Source organism: Puntigrus tetrazona, chromosome 6 (assembly GCF_018831695.1).
Source record: "Puntigrus tetrazona isolate hp1 chromosome 6, ASM1883169v1, whole genome shotgun sequence".
NCBI lineage: Eukaryota > Metazoa > Chordata > Actinopteri > Cypriniformes > Cyprinidae > Puntigrus > Puntigrus tetrazona.
In genome coordinates this window covers 12,786,935-12,808,803 of record NC_056704.1, presented here as the reverse complement: position 1 = coordinate 12,808,803, position 21,869 = coordinate 12,786,935, and the positions used below count along the sequence as shown (strand labels likewise).

Sequence of the window (21,869 nt, the reverse complement as noted above, 5' to 3'; positions counted from 1 at the left end):
GAGGAGAGGTCGCAGCTACATGTGAAATCTCTCAGACCCAAACAAAACAGAGCTGTGTAACAAGAAAAGACAAATTTCTGACAATTCTGGGCTAATAAAATGTCAAGCAAAGAAACCATATCACTGTGTTACTATGCCCACCTCTGGAGATCTTGGATGGCAAAGAACCAGCTTCATAATTCCTGTGAGACTATATATTGATAAACACCGAATGAACCAATCCCTTTTTTTTATGGTAAAAGTCACTCTTCAAGCTGAGGCAGAGTTGAGTGTGTTTTTTTTTTTTTTTTTTTTTAGAGGTTTAAAATATTATTAAATATATTAAAATATTATAAGAGGGAGTAAATGAGAAAAAGATAACTGGAGGTGGACAGAAAGAATAGGTCAGAAATTTAAACATGCAATAGCAGGCAGTGCTGATCCTTCTTTTTGCTTTAGGGAAGCTCTTACAGTAATACCCTGAGACAACTCTCAAGAACCACCTCAAATTGTTTGGTTCAAGAGCTTTTCTTGTTTTTCAAGGCCTGAAGGTTTGGAATGCCCTCCCGGAAGAAATTATCCATGAGGATCTCTCCAAAATCTCACCTGTTCAAAAGCAGCTGCCTTGCGGAAAAGATCAACATGTGGATATAGCGTGCAATAAAGCTGAAGTATAATTGATTTTGGTTCAAGCAGCTTGAGTGCAATACAGAAATTATGACCCCAGTTTTAATGCTGTCGCATGCCTCAATGCACCAGTGACTTGCAAAATTGTACTCTAATCGACCTGCAGTTACCTCCCAGTTTGTACTCGGTGCACTCTTTCTGTAGTTACCACCCATAACTGTACATTCAGTCGTCCTCAGCTATATCACATTAAGGTAATCTAATTTTAGATCTTCACTGCTATCCCCAACAGGTCTTATCTTGTCCTCATTTCATATTAATATTTACATTGTGCTCTGAGATATGAGATACCACTCTGGGTGACACACAGATGCATCACAAGTTAAACTAGGTTCTGTAGACAACCATGCACTATTTCAGCAAGCTGCATTGGCCAGGATGTCTAAGTGACTTCATGACTTTAAAATAGGAACCACAATATTGCACCTTAAATTTGTGAGGGCACAGAATGTCATGTAGTGGCTGAGAGAGAGACTGGTTGTGTGGCATGTCTGCTCTGTCAGTTGTCCGCTGCATTGGGATTGTGATCTCATTCATCCATTCGCTTGTAGCCCAGTCTGGAAACCTAGCCTCTGTCACCATGGTACCTCGGCCAGGCTGGGCAGGGTTTTGGGGATGGAAAGCTGGTAGTAAAGATGGGTGCTCTGGGTGGAGCAGCATATTTTGGGAGGCAATATGACTGGGATGCTGCATCAAAACAGATGGTGTTGACTTACGAGGATGGAGCTTCCTCTAAGTTTGAAAAGTGTCCATGACACAGATTAAAGCCCAACTAAACGCAGGATGCAGCTATGATCAAAGAACTGAGACCTGTCAGAGCACTTGCCACGCTTGTTTTCTGTCACTGGTTCTCCTCATGACAAATATTCTTCTTGTTTCTTTTCTCCCCCTCGCTCTCTCAAACCACAGTTTAAGCAAATATGTTGCAGCAGCAATATATACTGTCATCTCTCCACTAAAAAACATCCAGTAGTTTAGTCACCAGTAGTTTGTGTGACATGTTAAAACTTTGTGGTTAAAACTGAGTTTCATTATCCAATCTCAAGACCTGCCTCTATTTCCTTCAAAGTTACTGAATGAAATACCTGATTCTCCTGCACAAGACTAACACATTTCAAACATACAATCTATACTCACATAGAGTCCAGTGTGCCGTTCTCCGAAGAAAGGGAAAGCCACAGAGATCGCTACCAGACCTGATCCTCCATCATCTTGCTCGATGGTCTGGGAGTCACCCTCATCCAGGCCAAATGGGTAGAACTCCTCCAGGGGTACAACCGGCTCCACGCCATGAAGCAAAATAAGAAGCATGCACATGGAGAGCACCAGCCTCCTCAGCCACCCCATGACCTTGTCTGCACAGGGATGGAGAGGAGAGGACTAATATTCCGGACACTCAGAAAGGGCAACAAGACAACTCTAAACCCAAGTGTGAAATGCCCAACCAGTGATCCTCCTTGTCTTTCTTCTCCCTCTTTCTGTAATTTTCCTCTTTTGGTTTCTAATTCCACCCTTTGTTTCCTCTCAGATCTTCTCTCAGCCCTGGTACTTGGGCTGTTGTTCTATAACAAGGGGGTAGATTCCTTGCATTCTGTGTGCTGCTGGGTGCTCTAGAGCTGCTGTGCTCCGTGCCGCTCACTGAAATGAACAGAGTGAGAGAGAGAAAGAAGGAGAGGGAGCAGAGTGATTCGGCTCTATTTTTTTTTTTTTTTTTTTTACAATCCAGTGACTTGGTCCCTGATGGTTAGTTTAGAAATATCCTCAATAAAACCTCTATTCTGCCTGCCAAAGGAGTTCTTTCAGACCCAGCCCCACCCCCCCAGGGATTCACTACCTTGCATGATTAGGAACTCTCATCCAATAGCTGAGCAGAGACCGGTAACTGGATAAGCACTGGGTGGAGCTATGGTAATCAAAGGGCTGCTTTAAAGAGACTCTGACAGGGCACTCTCCTCTGCTCTTAACTTTTGCTGAGAAATACCCTTAGAAGAACATGTCTCAGTGTGGTATACACTACCACATGGCAGTGTGAGAGTTCCAGAAGTTGGGATGTCATATTGCATTCCTTGTATATTGTACACAAGATGTATGTCAAAAGGGAGAAAATATACAAAAGCCTTTTGGTTTGGACTAGAGATTTTCTGAAAGATTTCTTACTCTCTGAAAATAAATTTTCCTCCAAATTAATCATACAAGGCAACATTTCAAATATTTGAAATGTGCCTGAAACAACTCCCTTAAAATAAAATGTGAATCTTTTTATCCAGGGGGTCATTAGTGGCGGGAATCAAATCTTGGAGGCAGAACATCACAAAGATTCTTTTATAGGTAGTTATAGCTTATTTGCGCACATCATAAACTACAGCAATTATCCAGAAAGACCAAAGCCAACTGAGAGCAGCAATTCTTCAGACCACAAAAATCAATCTCATTTTTATTTTTCTTGTTTGTATGGTTTTATTGACTCATAAAAATTACTTTCTGATGAAACAAATCAGTTTTCTAATAGTTACAACATAGCACTGATTATGAAACAGAAATTGTTTTAACACCCATAATTAGAAAAACACCATATGAAAACATTACTTTTAAGAAAGCATTTGTAGTTAAGATATATGACTCATTATCTGTCCTGATTTACTCTAACTGTATTTTAGCTGATTGGTGCTAACTAAAACAAGATGATTATTCTCTAAATGGTTTAATTTATCAAAGCAATCATGTAAGCTACAAAGTAGAAAGAAAATAGCATAATTTTGTGGTTTGCAAAACAGTTTGGGGGAACTAGGGTGTAATGTTTAAGGTAGGTACAGATGTTTAAAAGTGTGTGTGGTGTAGAATTCAGACTATGCTTAATACTCTAAGATGAACAGGGATAGACTTAAGGTAGATTTATGGTCTGTTTCAACAGTTTGCTGCACAAATCCTTAAAACAATTTGGCAATTGAGAAGCATTTGGTGAAACAGTGATCTCTTTGTTTGTTGTTATTGGGTTCTTATGGTGTGGATCAGGATTACTTAAAGTATTTGTGCAAATGTAGTCCAACAATTCTCCCTGAGACCAGTGATTTTGTGAGGTTTAAATCTAAAGTATGTGTGTGTGTATGTGTAACATTTCATTATACATAAGTCCATTCATGTTAGAACAGGCCCTGTTTCATTGGTTATAGGCCTTTGAGAGACTATAAAGATTTTTGGTAAAAAAAAATCTGTTAGTTGGTCACCATGGGCTGAAAAAGCGCTATGGTTTTTAGAGCCCCAATCTCATCATCTGCTTCATATACGCTTGCCTCCTCTTCATCTCCTGCTCCAACTGTTCTTTTAGTGTGCAAACCTGAGTATCACAGAACTGTCAAGCATTCATCAAAGGCTTCTTAATATTTAAAGTGATGTAAATGTCACTATTACAATGCATCAAAATATTATAGCTTTCTCAAACCTGTTCCTCCAAGCAGTGGACCCTCTGGCGGTGAGCTTTCTCTCGAGCCTCCAGTGCTCTCTCTGCCTGCTGCTGGGAGTCCCTCATCCGCTCTGTCTCTAAGTCCAGTTCTTGCCTGTGGCGAGCAGTCACTTCCAGGAGCCTCTGGGAGTGAGTTTGCTCCAAAATAGAGATCTGTGACTGCAGAGGCAACACATCCAATACAAAAACAATAATAGAGTGTTACCAATAATGCTATTATTATCAGACCTTCTATTATGAGCTTTTTAATATTTATAAGTATGTCTATTACCTGTAGAGTGTGAATTTCGGCCTGCGTCTCGCTTAGATCTTGCTCTAGATTTCGTATCTTTTGTTCTTGCTGTTCTCTCTCACGCTCCACATGCAATATCTCTGCCTCCTTTCTTTGGCGATTTTTTTCTACCTGCACACAACACATGCATGCACACCAAATGTTTCGAGAATAGAAATCTGATGTAAGATAAATTGATGTCTCATGCTGTACATTTATGTAGGAGGATCATTTTATTTTTGACAAGACTGACAAGTCATTAGCAAACACACACAAACACTCTGAATCAAACTCTCATGCAAACTTACCTCAACCGATAATACTAAGAATAGTTAAGGGTACAGACAACGCACTCTGATTAGTGCACAAATTAAACATCACAGTCAGTAACATAACAAACTATTTGAGAGTCATTATGTTTGGCTTTGGATGCTATTTATAACGGCATGATGTACCTTCTCCAGGGTACGCTTTAGAGATGACCTGTCTTTTTCCAGACGGAGAAGTGCCCTCTCCAGCTCAGTTTTGTCTCCTTGTAGCCGATGTGCAGTGGTCTGCAGGGTAGCCACCTGCTCCTGAAGCTGATCCTTTTGTCCCTGCAAGAGTGCATAGCTCTCTTGCACCTCCTGCTTAGCCTGTTGCCTTTGTCTCACAGCCTAGTGAATTAGAAGAAATGTAGAATAGACACCATCTACATGACTGTCCAGACCAGAACTGACGTAAGTAAACATTTTTTGAACTTGAATGTTTCATGTCTGGGGCAGAAACTGCCTGTTTTTGTGTCTGGTTAAGATAATCTTGTCATTTGCTAGAGTTCAAGAACCTTGAATTTTGCTTAACTGACAATAAAAAAAATCTGTTTGTCAGTTCATCACTGTGATGATGGTGTAGTTTGTTTTATTTTTTCTTTGAATTTTGTTGCATTTTATTTTTAATTTTGACTCTGAGAGTGACAGAAAGAGAAAAAGGGTGCATTACTGACAGCAAAATGCGAGACAGCGCCCCTTGCCAACATTTCCACGCTATGTCATTTGAAATGCAAAACATGTTCCAGGATTTGTTTGATGTATGTGCCTCCAAGGACTGAATTATTTTAACAAGATCACCCAAAAATGAAAATTCTGTCACCAGTTACTCACCTTCATGTCATTACAAACCCATAAGATTTTGATTCATCTTCAAAACACAATGAAGATAAATATGGTAAACAGAAGCTGAGCCGTACTTTTATGAAAAGCAGTGAGGTTTCTTTTCGTTTGCCAAGCATGCTCATTTGAGCTTCTAATTGCTATATTTGACATGCTCTATGTATTTGCGCGCAACGATCCATGTTTATATGTGAATAAAATAACAATATTTAGATAAAACCACTTGATTCATTTGAATTTTATTTCTTATCTCTTTGAAGATGAAGATGAACAGACAAAACAGCAGTTTTGGAATGACACAAGGGTGAGTAAATGATCACAAAATTTTATTTTGGTTGAACTAACCCTTTAAAACACTGTGTAAACTGTAAGTGTGTGTGTGTGCACTTAACCTCCTGCAGGCCTCGTGTCTGTTTGTCCAGTTCAGAGACCCTGAGTTCAGACTCTTCCTGGCTTCTCTGCAGGATCTGTAGTTTCTCACTCAAGCCTTGATTTTGCTTCCTACTGTTTGTTAGAGCCTCTCGTGTCTTATCCAACCTTTCCTGTACACATATAACACACACAGACAAGTATGAACAGGCATCAATCCACGCATGCATAATCACACATCCAGTTTTAATGAGGAGGCTGTTCTTCTCACTACTACCAGTGTCCTGTCTTTTTAGCCTTTTCCCCCACTCTTTCCAAACTCTCGGATCACTTTTTATTGGCATGAGCTGGCAGGTCTCAAGCAAACTTAGAAAGATTTACACTGAGGCCACAGTGTTTTTGTTTGTTCAGCATCTTTAAAACAGACTCATACTAAGCTTTAAAAGCCCTCCAGAGGAGCCGGAGAAAATTAATGAGTTCAGGCCAGCATTTTAATGCACCGTCATCCAGCACCTTCAGGAAACAGGCGGCAGCATAGGTAAATACAAAAAAAAACAAAAAACAAATCTGGAAACGTTACGGAACCACAGCATAAATCACTTCACATTGTGGCCATGCTAGTAAGATGATCTGTTGGGTTTCAATTAAGTCTGTACACGAACTTGAGGTGAATTGAGATCAAAACAGATTGTGGCTAAACCACAATGAACTTAATAAGGTTGTTTGTGAGTCCACGATGAAGAAAAATGATTGACAGTGTTTTAATAAAGCCTCAATAGAGAATTTGCTTAAACATGTTTGAAGTTCACTCTTGTTGAGATATTTAAGCTTGTATTCTAGCTTGCTTTTGTAGCACTTGTGTACTGTTAGTAGTGTGGTCACTGCTAGTAAGTCAAACCGCAAACTTAGACACGCTATAAAACCCATGCTAACCTGCAGCATCTTCCGGTCATGTTCATTGGCTGTGAGAGCTCGCTGTAGCTGTGCGGCCTGTTCTTGTGCTGCTCCTATAGCAGCATTGCTCTCAGTCAAGGATGCAGTCATTGACTGCAGTTGCTCCCTTAACTGGCTTTCCTGCAGTTCTGTGTGTGCCAAGGCGGTTGCCAGCCTCTCACCCTCAACCTACAATGAAACAACAGTGCATCGTTATATTACTCAAACATGACCGATGTCCTTTTAGACACAGCACAACCCTACACATACCTTCAGGAGGGCAGCACGCTCTTCGCTGTCTCCCAGTTCTCTGCGGAGATTGTTGAGGCGGTCCTGCAGTGAGCTGACCTCCGACTCTGTCTCTGTGGCTCGGAGCTGGGCACGCTGCAGCTCTCCCTCCAACCCCCGGCGTGTGAGTTCCAGCCTGGCAGCTCGAGCTTCCGCTGTCTCACAGGTCTCCTTCATACGGCGGCGCTCAGCCTCCAGACTTTCCTCAGTGGCCTGGGAGCGCTCCAGCTTCTCCTGAATACAACAGTATATTTATACTGATGATAATGTGACTACTAGAGGTGTAGCTCATCAAAGATTTTCATTGTGAACACTTGATAATTCCTGTTTGTTATATCTGACTGTGGTGCTGGGAGAAAAGCACCACTTGGATTCCAGAAGTAAAAATCCCATTGAATGTCATAGTGTTTGGGTTAACGCATTTTTTTGAGTATTTACTTTTTTAAATAAGTAATTATAGTTACTTTGTTTCCCATATCTTAACTGACAGCATGTTGAGAAAAATTGGGAGAAATGTGTAAACATGATACTTATCGTAATTCTATACTAAATATGAACATTTATTTACTAATTTCACCTGCACAAAAACAGATTCAGTATTCCTCGAAATGAAGAAAATGCAGATTCGGAATATTGTACAGACCTGCAATAATTATGTTAAAGAATGAAATACACTTATGTATTTAATCCCATTTTATTAACCAATGTCTATGCTACTGATCTTCGATGATCCAGTTCAACCATGTGACACATTTGTGTAAAATCTTTGTTATTGTGCTGAACTTTCTTCTCTTGCGTTACATTTTCGTTATTTGTTTGAGCTGTGTCCTTTACTGTAGACATACATTTACATTTCCTTCAACCAGAGGCGTGTTTTATTTCACTTTTGTGCCACATTTTGTATTAAAAACAAACAACCAAGCCCTGCCCATATTTTAAAAGTAATACAAAAGTAATGTAACACAATGTAATTAGTTTTTAGGGAGTAACTTTTAAAAGTTGGTGATAGTGGAGTTAAAAATAAATTCCATAGGTTTTTAATGATTACACTTAAATTTGTACATAATATTCATATTCAAAAATGAAAAGCTTTCTCACACTGCATAAACAGCAGAACTACCACATTCAAGACCCAGGGAGGTAGAAAGTAGTACATTGGTAAAATAGCCCACGTGACATCAGTGGTTCAACGTTCATGATAAAGTGGTTCGTAATAAACAACTTTTCATTTGCGTTATGGGTTTAGAACACGATGAGGATAAGTAAGTAGACTCTTCATTTTCGAGTAAATTAACCCTTTACCTCCTGCCTTGAAAAGTGGTGATCACTGCTGCACTCAACTTTGTAAACCATCTTTTTGTTAGCGTAGAATGCATGTAATGTAGTGTTAACCTTCAGTGCTTTGGCTTCTGCCTCAGTTATCTGTTGGCTGTTCTTCATTTTGGCCAACTCTTCACTCATAATCCTATTCTGTAACTCCCCACGCTGAACCGCCTCATCCCGTAAGGCGAGTGATGCTTGTGTCCCCTCTAAATGCTTGGCCAGCTCACGCTTTCCTGGCAAACATACACATACACAATTACATTCACGATAATCAAAAACAGAGCTACAAACTGGTCATCACTGAGTAGCGTGTACCCAAGTTTCAGGCTAGAATTTACTCTTACCATCCTCAAGCTCTCTGAGAGATTGTTTCAGCATCTGAACACGTGTGTTGCCTCTTTCCTGACTGGCTTGCAGGCTTTCTACCTGCTTGCTGAGATTATGCACCTGTGATTGGGCCTCATCCTACAATCACACATTCAGGAAGAAAAAGGTTGTTCGTGTTCTTGTGTTATTGATACACTTTTGCTTTTACTGTGGAAACTAGTAATGGCATGAACATGTGCACTATGTGTCCGGTTTATGTTTTTATGTTTTAAATAATTCTTCCAAAAATCTGTATGACTTTGTCTTCTGTGGAACACAAAAGGAGAATCTGTGAAGAATGTACTAGTTATTCTTGAATGTAGTTACAGTGAATGGACACAGAAGCTTTCAAGGCTCAAAAGAATGTAAAAACAAACACAGGCCATATTTAGGTGAGCTTTTTGTGAACAACAGACCAAAATTGTAGCAATTATTCACTTAAAATCTTGAGTTCCACCATTAGCTTTTCCTTTTTGGCACGTTCATATGAGTTCATAAAATACCCACATTGCCAAATTACTGAACAAATCATTCTTTTAAGTTGGATCGTTTAATAGAATTGATTGATCCAGCTCACAAAAACAGCCTGAATGATTCATTCTGATTCAATAATTCAGGCGCAGCAGTTAACAGTTCATAGAAGGAGAAATCTAGCATTATTAATTGTGTGGGCTATATTTATGATGCCTTTGTGGCAATGTAGAGGTGTCAGGTACCCGCTCTCTCTGTGTGTCCCTGAGCTCTTGCTGGAAGTTACGTAGCAACATGTGAACTGAGTCCAAATCCAATTCTCCATCTTCTCCGTGGGAGGGGGACAAAGAACACACCAGCAATCCACTTACCCCAGGCTCATCTGACTTGGGTTCACCTGACGGTTTACACAAAAGATTTTATTTGATTCTTGAAGTTACTTGTTTAATTACCTTTAGATTTTAAGAAATCCAGTAACACTTTATTTTGATGGTAGCTTATAAGTACATGTCAACCAGTCTACTAATACTCTACTAACACTCTTATGACAGTTAGTTGACATGTAGGTGCAAAGATACTTATTGTCAACGGAATGTTTATAATAAAGTGAAACTAAGAATCCTTTGTAACAAAAGAGTGGTGATCTTCTTTTTGACCTTTAACTAACCTTTGCTACAGAGACCTGATTCATTATTGGGCCGAGAATGCATTACCTTTCACAGGTGATCGAGTTCTCCATGGTGAGGGACTCCGCCCGCGTTCCCCAGGTGCGGGTGAACATCTTCCACGTCCGCTTCCAAGTGTACGTTTCAGGGTTGAACTGAGAACATTCAACCTGTGCTCAAGATCTCTCCGTATGGCGTCATTCTGTCCCAGCTGCTCTTCCAGCCCTTGGGCCCGGGCCTCAGCTAGACTTACCTTCAGCCCAAACTCCCTGAGCTGGGCCTGGGCTTCCTGCAGTGCCCCCTCCAAGCGAGCAACCTCCTCACGCTGCTTCATTTGGCTCTCCTGAAGATTGGCATCCTGTTGTTGTTGCAATTCTTTCTCCTGGCGCTGCACTTCTTCCAGTTCTGCTACACGCCGCTGCAAGCCTGCAGCCTTTTCACACACAGACCAGTTTCAACAGTTTAAGTTGGTTAATGCATGTGTGTGTAGATTCTGTATTTATGCCAGTTTGTTTGTTATACCTCCTTCAGAGCTGCTTCTCTGCCAGCATCACATTCCAGTACTCTTTGTCGGAGAGCAAATGTCTCTTTTCTCATTTCCTCCTCTCTATGCTCTTCCTGGGTCAGTCTGGCCTGCATGTCACTCAACTCTTGCCCTTGTTGAGTGCACTGACCCTCTAATGTCTTCACCTGCTCAGACACATACTTTTTTATTTAAAAAAAACCCAAAACAAATGGTTGCATTGTATCAAAAAATCTAGACAGCAGAATTTAATAGTTGGTAAGGTAGTTGTTAAGTTAAGTTAAGGATTTAGAAGGTAGTCATGCAGAATATGTCTTTTATGAGTACTAATAAACAATTGGTCCCTATACTAAAGTGTTACCGAAAACCTTGATTTCTTGGGCCCTGACCTGTCTGCGCAGTTCCTGCAGTTCCCTGCGTGCCTGCAAGCGAGATTTCTCAAGTTCACGCATGTTGGTTCTCAGCTTCAGCGCCTCCTGCTGTAGGGAGGATTTACATTCTTCCAGCACTGCCAGCCTCTGATCCTTTTCTTCTCCCACTCGCTTCAAACTAATAAAAAAGTAAATGAAAAACAAGGATCGATTAATACATTTATAATTAAGCTATTTCCTTGTTTCGTAAAGACACTGAGCCTCACAAGGAATGTCTGACATCCCAAAAGGACATTTGTACTCCTTTACTGATATATAAGTTACACTATATTTTTAGAATAATATACTATATACTATTACACTACTATTTTTAGAGGAAATTGCTTTGTTTTTGTTTATTCTTACTTAAAATCACATCTCAATGTTGATCTTATGTTACATAGCCGAACTAACAGGGAACAGGTATGTAGTACAAAAGGTATCAACACTTTAAATAAATCCAATATGCTAAACCTGTTGTTTTCAAACTCGGCTCTCTTCACAGCTGTTCGGAGTTCATGATTGGAAGCATGGATGGCCTCTTTTTCTCTCGCAACATCTCCTAGAGCTCTCTTCAGTTCCAAGCCCTCATGCCGCTGGGCGTCCCTGTCCTGCAAACACTCCCTCAGCTCTCTGTGGGCCTCGATTAGTTCCTTACGGCCAGAGTCCCTGCTCTCCTCCACCTCATTCAGTTCCCTTCTCAAACGCTCCACCTGAAATAGACAGAGATGAGAGAGAAAGATTAAATGCAGCCAAACGGTTCTGTAAATACAAAAGGAGTGATGGGTCATGGTTTGAGTGCAATGGTGTAACTTTATCTATCTAAAATAAAGTCAGTTTAAATCACTCATGTGTGGCGATGTGACACCACAGAGGGAGTGAAGATTTCTAACAGTCATATTCCTTACGTGGCACTGTTCTGCTGAGGACAATTCAACTTCATTTTCCATGAGATGAATGAAATGGAAACACAGCCTATTAGTAAAATTCCACTGCCTTGTTCCATTCAGCTTCTCAAAGCATGTGAGCATCAGACTCATCCAAAGAGTTCTGCCCTCCTTTCAACGCCGGATTTCAGGGCACATTCTCGTTTGCACTTAAAAAATGTGTTTTAAGTGCATGTGAAATGGTTCAAATTTTCAAAAGCTTTCATCAGATATGCTCAGGGTGAAACTCCTCGCCCATGTAAACACACAGGAATATGACCCACATTCTGGTAATTGCTTGGCTACAGCTAATCATTTTACGGTGCATTTTTTCCCCAAAATGCAGCCAGAATGCAGAAAGAAAGAGGGAGAAGAAAAACAGAGAAAGAAAGGACAGGCTCCAAAGACTGCCACACACAGCAGCGATGATGAGAAACATCAGCAGTGTGTACAAGTGTGTGTAGATGCTGCTGTTAAAGACAAATATGCGTGTGTGTGTTTATGTGTGTGTTTAAGTTCAGTGGCCACACAAGATGTTTTCTTCTCATAAATCTTAATGTAAAAGAAATAAGCCTGTGCCAAGCCCACACTGGTTTAATTCATTGATAGGGGGGGTTGGGTTAGTAGGACAGCGTTGGGTTAGAGATGACCTCTGTTTAAGAGTTGGGGCGGTGTTTCCATAGAGACGACTTTCATTACAGAACAGGAAAAAATAAACTTCTGAGCACCTGCTTATTTGTGATTGCAACTTTTCCTTTTCATATCATAGATGGAGCTTTCGCTTTTCACTCCCCTGCTGGCTTTTATCATTCCCTCTCACCACTGGTAGTTTGTCATTGTCTGACCAGGGCAAGCTGGAGGAGGTTTAGTGAAAATAATCAAACAGGAGGAGAAAATCCATCTTGGTGAGTAGACAGCTTCACCTAGAGATGAAGTTCTCATCATAGCCACAGAGGAACATATCACCCTGGGTGCCTGGAGATAGATTGTTCAAATAACTAAATCTGTGGCCTGAGGTATGTGCAGAGGTCAATTCCAAAAGTTGACCTTGAGCCTGAAAGGCAGAAGTGTACACACACACGGATACATGCACAAACATCAAACTAGTGGCACTTGGAGCATGCTCAATACATACTAACCAATGCCAAGTTCAACATGAGTGAGACTGCCCCTGGTAGGTACAAGTTGGACTCCAACAGGCAGCATGTTGCCTCACGGCCCAATATAAACTTACTCACCTCCTAGCTTATATGACGTTGGTTATTTGGCACTGGCACAAACACATTTTTTACTGCTCTCTTGGGCTATAGTTTTTTTGTGTTCTGGATAATACATTTGTTTCTGTGTCTGAACAACTGGAATGTAAAGTCTTGAGTTGTGTGACCTCTTGCTGAGACTCCTGCTTCTGCATAGAAAGCTCTCTGATCTGGTCATTTAAGCTGCGCTCTGAAACTTCACGGGAACTCAGAGACTCCCCGAAACGAGAGCGTAGGTCCTGAAGCTCTACCTGCAAACCTAAAAGTGTGTCCTACAGAGAGAGAGGGATAAACAAAAATGAAAATGAATGAAAAAAATGTGATGAATTTAGGGCTCTCACTTGATCAATATATTTATGCAGGATCATTTTTTGTAGTTTACAATGTCCTTTTAAAGCAAAGAATATATTCAAAATAGGACAGAATTTTAGTACAGAATATATATTTATAGCAAATATTAAAACTCTGTGCTAATTTGAATAAATATACAAATATACAAAATATATATTTTACTTTTTTTTGCCTTAACAAAGCTTATCATATTGGACAGAATTCTGACATACTCTATCCATTTTCTAAATGCATAAAAAATGGATGACAATTTAAAATCACAAATAATTTGGTAACGCTTTGCAATAAGGTTCACTAGTTAACATTAGTTAACATGAACTAAGACTGGACAATACTGTACTTCTACACAGCATTTATTAATTTTAGTTAATGTTAATTTCAGCATTTATTAATGCATTAAAATCAGGTTAATGCACTGTGAACTAGCATGAACAATGAACGACTGTATTTTTATTACCTAACATTAGCAAAGATTAGTAAAGAGTCTTCATGTTAAATAATGTTAACAAATAACACATTGTAAAGTTTTACCAATAATTCCATGGTGAAAAAATGGTCCATGCACATTATAAACTTATTCTTACAACTTTAATTCACTCTTCAATGATAAATTTCACCATAAGGAAATTGAACAGTGCATTTATTTTCATAACTTAGATTGCAATTTCAAATGTAATAAATGTGTTTAAAAATTAATGCACAATTAGTCTCATGCATTAATGTGTTAACTTTAATCTAATAAGGAAAACATATTCCTCAGACATATTTGGATTTATCATACCTTGTCCTGCTCCTGTTTGCTCAGGAAGTCTCTACGCATACGATCCTTTTCAAGGGCAGCTGTCTCTATGTCACGCTCGAGGGTAATTATGCGCTCAGTAAGAGTAGCTTTCTCTACCTCCTTCTCAGATAGAACCTGCCAATCAAGCACAGTCAAAGCGGTAGAACCAACTTACAGTGATGCCATCCGCCCCATGTTCGGACTGCAGATGTTTTAAGGCTATGCAGGGCAACAGACATGCCTTTTGATCAGATTGAAAGGAAGTTGTCAAAAGGTTTTGGCTGTGTTCCTCTGAGACACAAATACACACACACACCTGCTGTTTATGGCTTTCGGCCTGCAGCAGGGATTCTGTACAGTGCTGCTGCAGCTTGGCAAGTTCTTCCTGCAGCTGTTGCTGAACTCTGCGACTCTGCATGCGCAGCTCCTTGCACTCAGCCCGCAGCTGCGACTCTGCCTGCTCCCTCTGTGCACACAACTCCACACGCATGCGCTCCTGAGAACCACAAGACAGGTGCATGTGTTATAAGCATCCAAATACTCTCTTGAACCACAGGAGAGTTTTACAGTTTAGGGTTATTGCATTTCAATCGCATCTTCTGCCAGAATTTCACTGATAGTCCTAAATCTATGGCAGTATACATGTCAGAAATAAACACACAATGAATACTGAGCTGTGTTGCATGCTGGGTATGGCAATACACTCATTGGCATTTGTTGTCAGACACTTCCAGTTATTTTAACTATACAAAACTATAAATGTTATGCTGGTTGTGATGCTGCAATCTGTTATTTGTCATCATATTATTTAAATTATCATCATACTGAAGTGCAAACGGTTTCATATTTATCACACTTTTTTTACTCTTCTATTTATTTACCTGCTGTATAACAACTAATTAATCAGAAGTCTTGCACAGAAAATTGCCACTTCCACAATTAAAAAAAGGTTGATAATGCCATGTTCTGGCAATGAACTTTCGTGATACTTGCATCAGTGCAGGTTTGTGTGCAGAAAGCAAATGCATAGGATTTTGTAATATAAATGTCAAGCGTGAAATCATGCTAATTAAGCATTAATATCTGCTTAATTAGCACTAATAAATGGATAATATTCTAGTAATATGCATGCCTATAAGTAAATAGTTAAGAGACCCTAAAATAAAGTGTTATAACGCATCAATGAAGTGGTAGGGACAGTGCCTTAATGTCACAACTTCAGTGATACCTTGTGCTTTCGCTCCGCATGCAGTTGATCCTGATGGCTTTGCTGTGTTGTAATGAGGGTTTGTTGTGCGTTTCTCTCGACCTGAGCAAGCTTCAACTCTAAAGCCTGTTTCTCCTGCAATGCCCGGGTCATTTGCTGCTCTAGTTCACTGTGAACATTAGACAGCTCACCTGTGCAAAGAAAACAGCAAGTATATACACCAAGGAGAAACATGCTTTGTAATGAAAACATACACTGGAGACACACTATGCTCTAACATGCTGGAAACATGAAATTATAATGCTCTTTGGAATCATCATTACACAATATATAGTGACAGCACCAGCACATAAATAGTACAGTGTGGATGCTATCTGTGAGGGGACTTTGTTAAGCTCTGGAGAGAACCTCAGCTGACCCCTCAGCTGTTCCCCAGTCCGGGTCTAAAATATGGGCCCCTTGTGGACTATAGCTGGGGCCCAGCGGCCAATGGGTTCAGCCAAGTCAATGAGAGAGGAATACAGGCTCCCTGAAGAGACACTCACGCGTCAAAGTCTCGTTAGCCTGCTGTAGACTAGTATTCTCTCCATCTAGCCTAGCCCGGTCATCCTCTAGCATTGAGGCCAGTTCCTGCCTGTCCAACAGGCCTGACTCTAGAGACTCTCTCTCAGCCCTGAGCAAAACAAAAAGGAAGAGAAAATACAAAGAAAAACAGGTTGTGTTTTGTGAAGCTAATGAACATCTTTAAATGGTTGTTTCTTTAGCTAACATCATTCAAGACAGATGAGATGTTCTGGAGATGATTTACACAGCAAAACACAGGATTAACCTCACGGCGATTCTCTCACAGAAAAGACTTAGTGAAACTAGGAAGAGTTACATGATTGAAAAGGCCCAATTGATAATTACTCAAAAAACTCGCTGAAAACACAGGTGTTTTACTTCGCCTGCCAACACGAACTCCAACATAAATACAAACACTTAGCCCATATAAACACATTAATACACCAAATCCTACTTGCACTAAAACACTAACACACTTTGACTCACCGCAGAGCGGCCAGGTCTTGGGCCAGGGCCTTGGATTTACGTTGCTCTGAGGTGAGCTGCACTGTGAGATTGGCTTTGTCTCTCGCCAGTTCATCTCTTTCCTTGCAAGTCTTCTTTAGCGAGGCAGCACTGAGCTCCATTTCTCTATGACATGTGTTCAGCTGTCCCTGCAGGGTTTGCTTCTGCTTACTGACCTATACAAATCACACACACATGTACATGGAAGCTTATATTTGAATGTTCACATATACCCAGTGTTTGCTGATAGCAGATCAACATCAGGATTATAAATCAAGTACTCAGATGATATCTAATCATTTGGTGATTTATCCGAACACGCGAGATCCTAGCTTATGCCAGTAACTGACCACTTAGGAACAGCAGGCTGTCCAAATATTTTACTGATATGTTAAAACTTTCCCCACTGAGCCTGCACTAAACCGTTTGCTAGCAAACCAAAGGAAATTTTATTTCACTTTTCTGCCAAGCAGGTCAACTAAAAAAACAGCAAGTAAAATGGACAAGGAAATGTTGCAAATAATGTACTGTACTAATAATTTACAACATATCTGTGTTAAAATGGAGATTACATTAATATCCACTAGTGATTTATGACAACGCTACAGTTTTAACATAGCGACACCTCAGTAAAACATGACTGTAGGTGAAGACAAAAGTACAGATGAATTCCACACTGTCTGTTGCAAAGCTGCGAGCAGACAGATCAAGTTTGTGATTTACAGCTTTTTTCACTCATTCTCTCTCACTCTGATGCTACCCGTCTGTAATATCTATCTCTCCAGTCTTCCTGTCCTTCATTTGTACTCGAGATCCCCTTTGCCTCCCCCATTCAATTCCTTTGCCACTCATAAAACACACGCTTGGGCCAAGATTCATACAGGGAACTCTTGGAGGAAGGTGTTGAGTACCACGGCAGATGGGTCTAATATCTTCCCTTGGCTTTTTAATGTGACAACAAGACCCATCAGAGCACAGCTGAAAGTTGTGAATCACACTGGGTAATGGGGCACACGCCCCCTCATTTTGTGACTGACCTGGGCGTGTTGCTCCAGGGCTGAACTTTTCTCCTTCTGTAGGAGGTTGCACTCTGCTTCCTGGGTCACTTGACTCTCTTGAAGGTGAATATGTGAGGCCTCCAGAGCACGTTTCTCTGCCGTTAGGTCTAACAGCTCCTGCTGAAGTCTGGCTAGCTCCTCTCTGGCTGCCGCTCGCTCTAGCTCTGCTTCCCGTTTACGTTCGCCGAGCTCAGCCTTTTCAGCTTCGACCTGGCATAATATTTTGGAGAATAAATAACAGCTTGATTACCATATTGAAAAGACCACTCCTGCTGGTTTCAATCATATATGGCGATGTGTTGGTATCCACACCAAGATCATCCTGTATAAGCCAGCTGACTTTCTTCTTTCAGACGAATTCAGACGAATCAGAGTTATATTCAAATATTTATTTTATATTCATATACTACTATGGCTTGAGGGTGCGTAAAACAGGCTAATTAATTTTTTTTTTGGTGAACTAAACATTTAATAAATTAACAGTTGCTGAAATGAAGAGTTAACTATAAAATTGAGAAAATGAGAAATTATTTAAGATTTACTACTTTAACACTATGCACACTATCCAGTTCAATGACCCCGACCTGTAAGAGAAGACGGTTCAATTCGACCTTATCTTTAGCCAATCCCTCACTCAGGGCTCCCATCTTGGCCAGGGAGTCCTGTAGCCCTGCATCTTCACTTCGTAGTTTAGTGAGCGCCAGTTCCTGCTCAGCATTCTGGGCCTCCGCCTGTAGGGAGGCAGTACAAACATCAGTGGGAAGTTTGGCTACATCCAATCATTAGCTACCAAGTTCACGTAACCAGCATTTATTTTGTAATCAGCGGTTAGAGTAAAATATGTTTGCAGAGCTGTTTAATAGCACTGGAGTTTAACCGTTACATTTTGTCCCCAGGATGACCTGCGGTAGAACTGCGGAAGTGTGGAAAAACTGTAAGTTAGACAGAGTATGTGATGAAAAATCTTACAAAGGCAGTTTTGCATGGTAAATATCAATTACTACAAATAAGCAGAGCTACATAACTCACACAAGGTCAAAGTAAACTGAGTTTCCAGTAATTCAACAACTGAGTTGGACATTTGACAGGGGAAAAACTCTGTATTTACTTAATGGATAAATAATGCAAAACTGGGTAAACAGTTTTATGACTGGATGTAATTCACTGTAGCAACATGCAGGTGAGAACAGTTTTATACAGACTTAGATCAGGTGTTGTTAAGATGAATGAATTAGTGAATATGTGAGTGATAGAAATAATAAATGAAAGAGTAAATAGTGTGTGAATAAATGTGTGACTGATTGAGGAAGGGAGTTAATGACTGAGTGGTTTAAGAGAAAGTGTGATTTGAAAGGATATGTTAGTTAATGACTGTTGAAAATGAAAAAAATGTGTGAGTGTATAAAAATGGACTAAGATTTACTGAGTGAATTAATAAATGAGCAGGTGAGTGAATGTGATGGAATAAATGAGTGGGTGAGTAAATGGATGAGTGAATAAGTGAGTGAGTTAGTGTGGGTTTTGTGTGAATGTGTACAGCAGTACCCTGGAGAGAGCCTGTGCAAGAGTGCTCTTTTCATCCTCCAAAACCTCTTTCTGTAAAGTCAGCTGACTCAGAGCTTCTTTTAGTGTGACCAGCTCTTTGCGCACATCCGAGTGTCTCATCTCCAGCTGCTCCAGAGAGTGTCGTCTGTAGAAAAACAAAAAACGCACACAAATTGTCAGGACATAAATACAATTTTTTTGATTTGTAGATATGGGTAAAACAGCACAGAAAAAACCGAAAGAGGCACACTAATCAGCTCGTAGGAAATGTATGCACAAGCGAAACTTAATTTTATTGTAAACAGTGCTAAGGTTAAGGTATAGGCAGGCTCATGTTCACAAACATTTACAAGCAGATATATTTCTGTAAACACACTCCTTAGAGACATTTGCTCAAAAAAATACTTAAATATTACATCCAAAACCATTCCTACCCATATACAGTACATAACACATGATCAGGGTTTTTACCTTTGACCTAACCAGTAAACTAATGCATTATGCATCTTCATGTTTAATGCATTTTGTAAACAGTACTATTCTGGTTTGATTCAAGGCTACTTTAAGGACAACATGTGCTAGTGATACTGACTGTAAACAATAGGACAGGGAAATAAACAAGGGCCAAGAAGGAAGTCAAGGGGTTTGAGGTTTCGCAATGCCATACCCCCTCTCGGATTCAGAGCGTTCTCGAGCCAGCTGCCTCCAGGTCCTCCCTCTGCTGCCTGAGGAGGTCTCTCTGCCTCTGAACATCCAGAGAAGAGCTTCTCAAAGCTTCCTGCTCTGTTTGTGTGCATTCCAGCTGCTGCTGCAGGCCTGAGAGCTGCCTCTCAAGCTCTCCTTTTTCACTAGGAAGGGAAAAAACTTGACTATTCAAGTTAAAGTCCTAAAACTAAAGAATTTGCATGCTTGGGCCACAGTTACACCTGTAAATTAGGACTACAATTAGTTTGTGCGTTGGAATCAGCATAACATAACTTAGGTTATAGAAACATAGAAAAAACATTAACCAGCCTCTTAGTTTATCCTGAAAAATAATGCAATGAGGAAACAGTTCTATAGAAAAATACTGATATAGAAGTAGAGGTTAAAAATAGTCAGGTAGTAACTCACTCGTACAGGTTATACTGCTATTGAACAATGACATTCTTTATTGAAGTGCCAGGTTCATTAAGTCCCAGACTCTACCTGTTTACTATGCCCAGTGAGGTGCGGTATCTTAGGGCATCTCTAGTGCTGTCCTCCTCAGATCTCTCCAGAAGTTGATTTTCTTGCTGCAGTTCCCGGATTCTTTGTTCCAGGCTTCTGGTTTCATCTTCCCCCATACGCAGCTGATCTCGCAAGGTGGCAACCTGCTCTTGGGAAGCATCCAGACGTCCCTGCAGCTCCTTTGGGTGGATAGATATTTTCATTTAGTTAAATGTGCTGAAATTACATACGCTTCTTGATAGCAGAGTAAACTATTAGGGAGATATGGTGAAGTGTGTAATTTCTGTACCACTAGGAGTGGTGACACCTGTGCCATATAAGGAGGTTTGTTGCAAACCTGAATTTGTGCCTGCCGCTGTAAGAGGGCTTTTTGCACAGATACTGGAATACTGTCTCGTTGAGAAGAGGAAATAGATCCTGCAGATGGGTGCTGATCTTTTGATAAGTCTGAGGAACTTTCACCACTAACCACCTAAAAGAGAGGAAAAAAAGAGTTAACAGTCCTCTCATCATGTTTTGTACATCTGGCCCAAAATATCATGGCAATCATGTTCAGTAAACCTGATTAATGTTGTGCAGTAACTGTTGCAGACTGCTGATCTCACTACGTAAGGCATCCCTCTCAGTTCGGTCTTCGGACCGATTTATTTCCTGTCCAGGAAAGAATTTAGGTCAAAGTGCAGGTTCTTGAATGGCCATGACACACAACAGACTCCAGATGAATCAAGATAAGTCATTAAGAAAGTAGTAGTTAAAGACTAAGTGGACTGACTAGTCTTCCCAATAAATGATTCTGGCAACACCATGGTTCTTACATGATTCTTGGTCTTTTACCTTAATTGCTCCCTGCTGGTGGAATGACCTGCCCAACTCGATCCAGCTCTTTAAGCGTCTTCAATAAATGGCTAAAAACATACACTCCTCCCCCCAAAAGTATTGGGGCAGTGAGGCCAATTCCTTCATTTTTTGTTGTAGGCTGAAAACATTTTGGTTTGACATCAAAAGATGAGCATCAGACAAAAGATTTATATGCCAGCTTTTATTTCCAGTTATTTACACCTGAATCTGACAACTTAGAAGATACCACTTTTTGTTTGAATCCACCCATTTTTCATGTAAGAAAAAGTATTGGCAGTGTGTTTTGGGTCAATATCTTGCTGCATGATGAAGGATCTCCCAATAAGTTTGGTTGCATCTTTCCTTAAATTGGACAAAATGTTTCTGTAGATTTCTGAATTACTTTTTCTGCTGCCATCATGTATTAAATCATCAGTGAAGATTAATGAGCCCATCCTAGAAAAAGCCAAGCCAAGCATAAGCCATGAACAAGCCATGACATTACCTCCACTGTTTTTTACAGATGAGCTTGTATGTTTGGGATCATGAGCAGATCCTTTGTTTCACCAAACTTTAGCCTTTCCTTCACTTTGGTACAAGTTAACCTTTGTCTCAGTCGGTCCATAAAACATATTCCCGTTTTTTGGCAAATTCCAGCATGGCCTTCCTATTCTTCTTGCTAATGAGTGGTTTGCATCTTCTGGTGTAGTCTCTGTACTTGTAATCATGAAGTGTTCT

The 21,869-nt window shown here is 40.3% G+C and overlaps 2 protein-coding genes across 2 annotated transcripts in view; both read right to left on the bottom strand.

Moving 5' to 3' along the window:
* sned1 (sushi, nidogen and EGF-like domains 1) overlaps nucleotides 1-2,304 on the bottom strand; it is a 29,412-nt gene extending 27,108 nt beyond the window's left edge. The window contains 1 exon segment of the mRNA XM_043241060.1: nucleotides 1,804-2,304. Coding sequence (XP_043096995.1) covers nucleotides 1,804-2,013 — 210 coding nt within the window. The 5' untranslated portion in view covers nucleotides 2,014-2,304.
* Nucleotides 2,305-3,103: 799 nt separating this feature from the next.
* Nucleotides 3,104-21,869, bottom strand: part of crocc2 (ciliary rootlet coiled-coil, rootletin family member 2) — a 39,880-nt gene continuing 21,114 nt past the window's right edge. Inside the window, 28 exon segments of the mRNA XM_043241197.1 lie at nucleotides 3,104-4,000; nucleotides 4,106-4,285; nucleotides 4,398-4,529; nucleotides 4,853-5,053; nucleotides 5,938-6,087; nucleotides 6,848-7,036; nucleotides 7,118-7,369; nucleotides 8,528-8,691; nucleotides 8,803-8,923; nucleotides 9,541-9,692; nucleotides 10,009-10,393; nucleotides 10,483-10,650; nucleotides 10,873-11,032; nucleotides 11,368-11,606; nucleotides 13,204-13,347; nucleotides 14,208-14,342; nucleotides 14,524-14,703; nucleotides 15,436-15,605; nucleotides 15,960-16,087; nucleotides 16,465-16,658; nucleotides 17,520-17,750; nucleotides 18,125-18,271; nucleotides 19,086-19,230; nucleotides 19,753-19,791; nucleotides 19,793-19,933; nucleotides 20,274-20,473; nucleotides 20,632-20,766; nucleotides 20,856-20,945. Coding sequence (XP_043097132.1) covers nucleotides 3,917-4,000; nucleotides 4,106-4,285; nucleotides 4,398-4,529; nucleotides 4,853-5,053; nucleotides 5,938-6,087; nucleotides 6,848-7,036; nucleotides 7,118-7,369; nucleotides 8,528-8,691; nucleotides 8,803-8,923; nucleotides 9,541-9,692; nucleotides 10,009-10,393; nucleotides 10,483-10,650; nucleotides 10,873-11,032; nucleotides 11,368-11,606; nucleotides 13,204-13,347; nucleotides 14,208-14,342; nucleotides 14,524-14,703; nucleotides 15,436-15,605; nucleotides 15,960-16,087; nucleotides 16,465-16,658; nucleotides 17,520-17,750; nucleotides 18,125-18,271; nucleotides 19,086-19,230; nucleotides 19,753-19,791; nucleotides 19,793-19,933; nucleotides 20,274-20,473; nucleotides 20,632-20,766; nucleotides 20,856-20,945 — 4,656 coding nt within the window. The 3' untranslated portion in view covers nucleotides 3,104-3,916.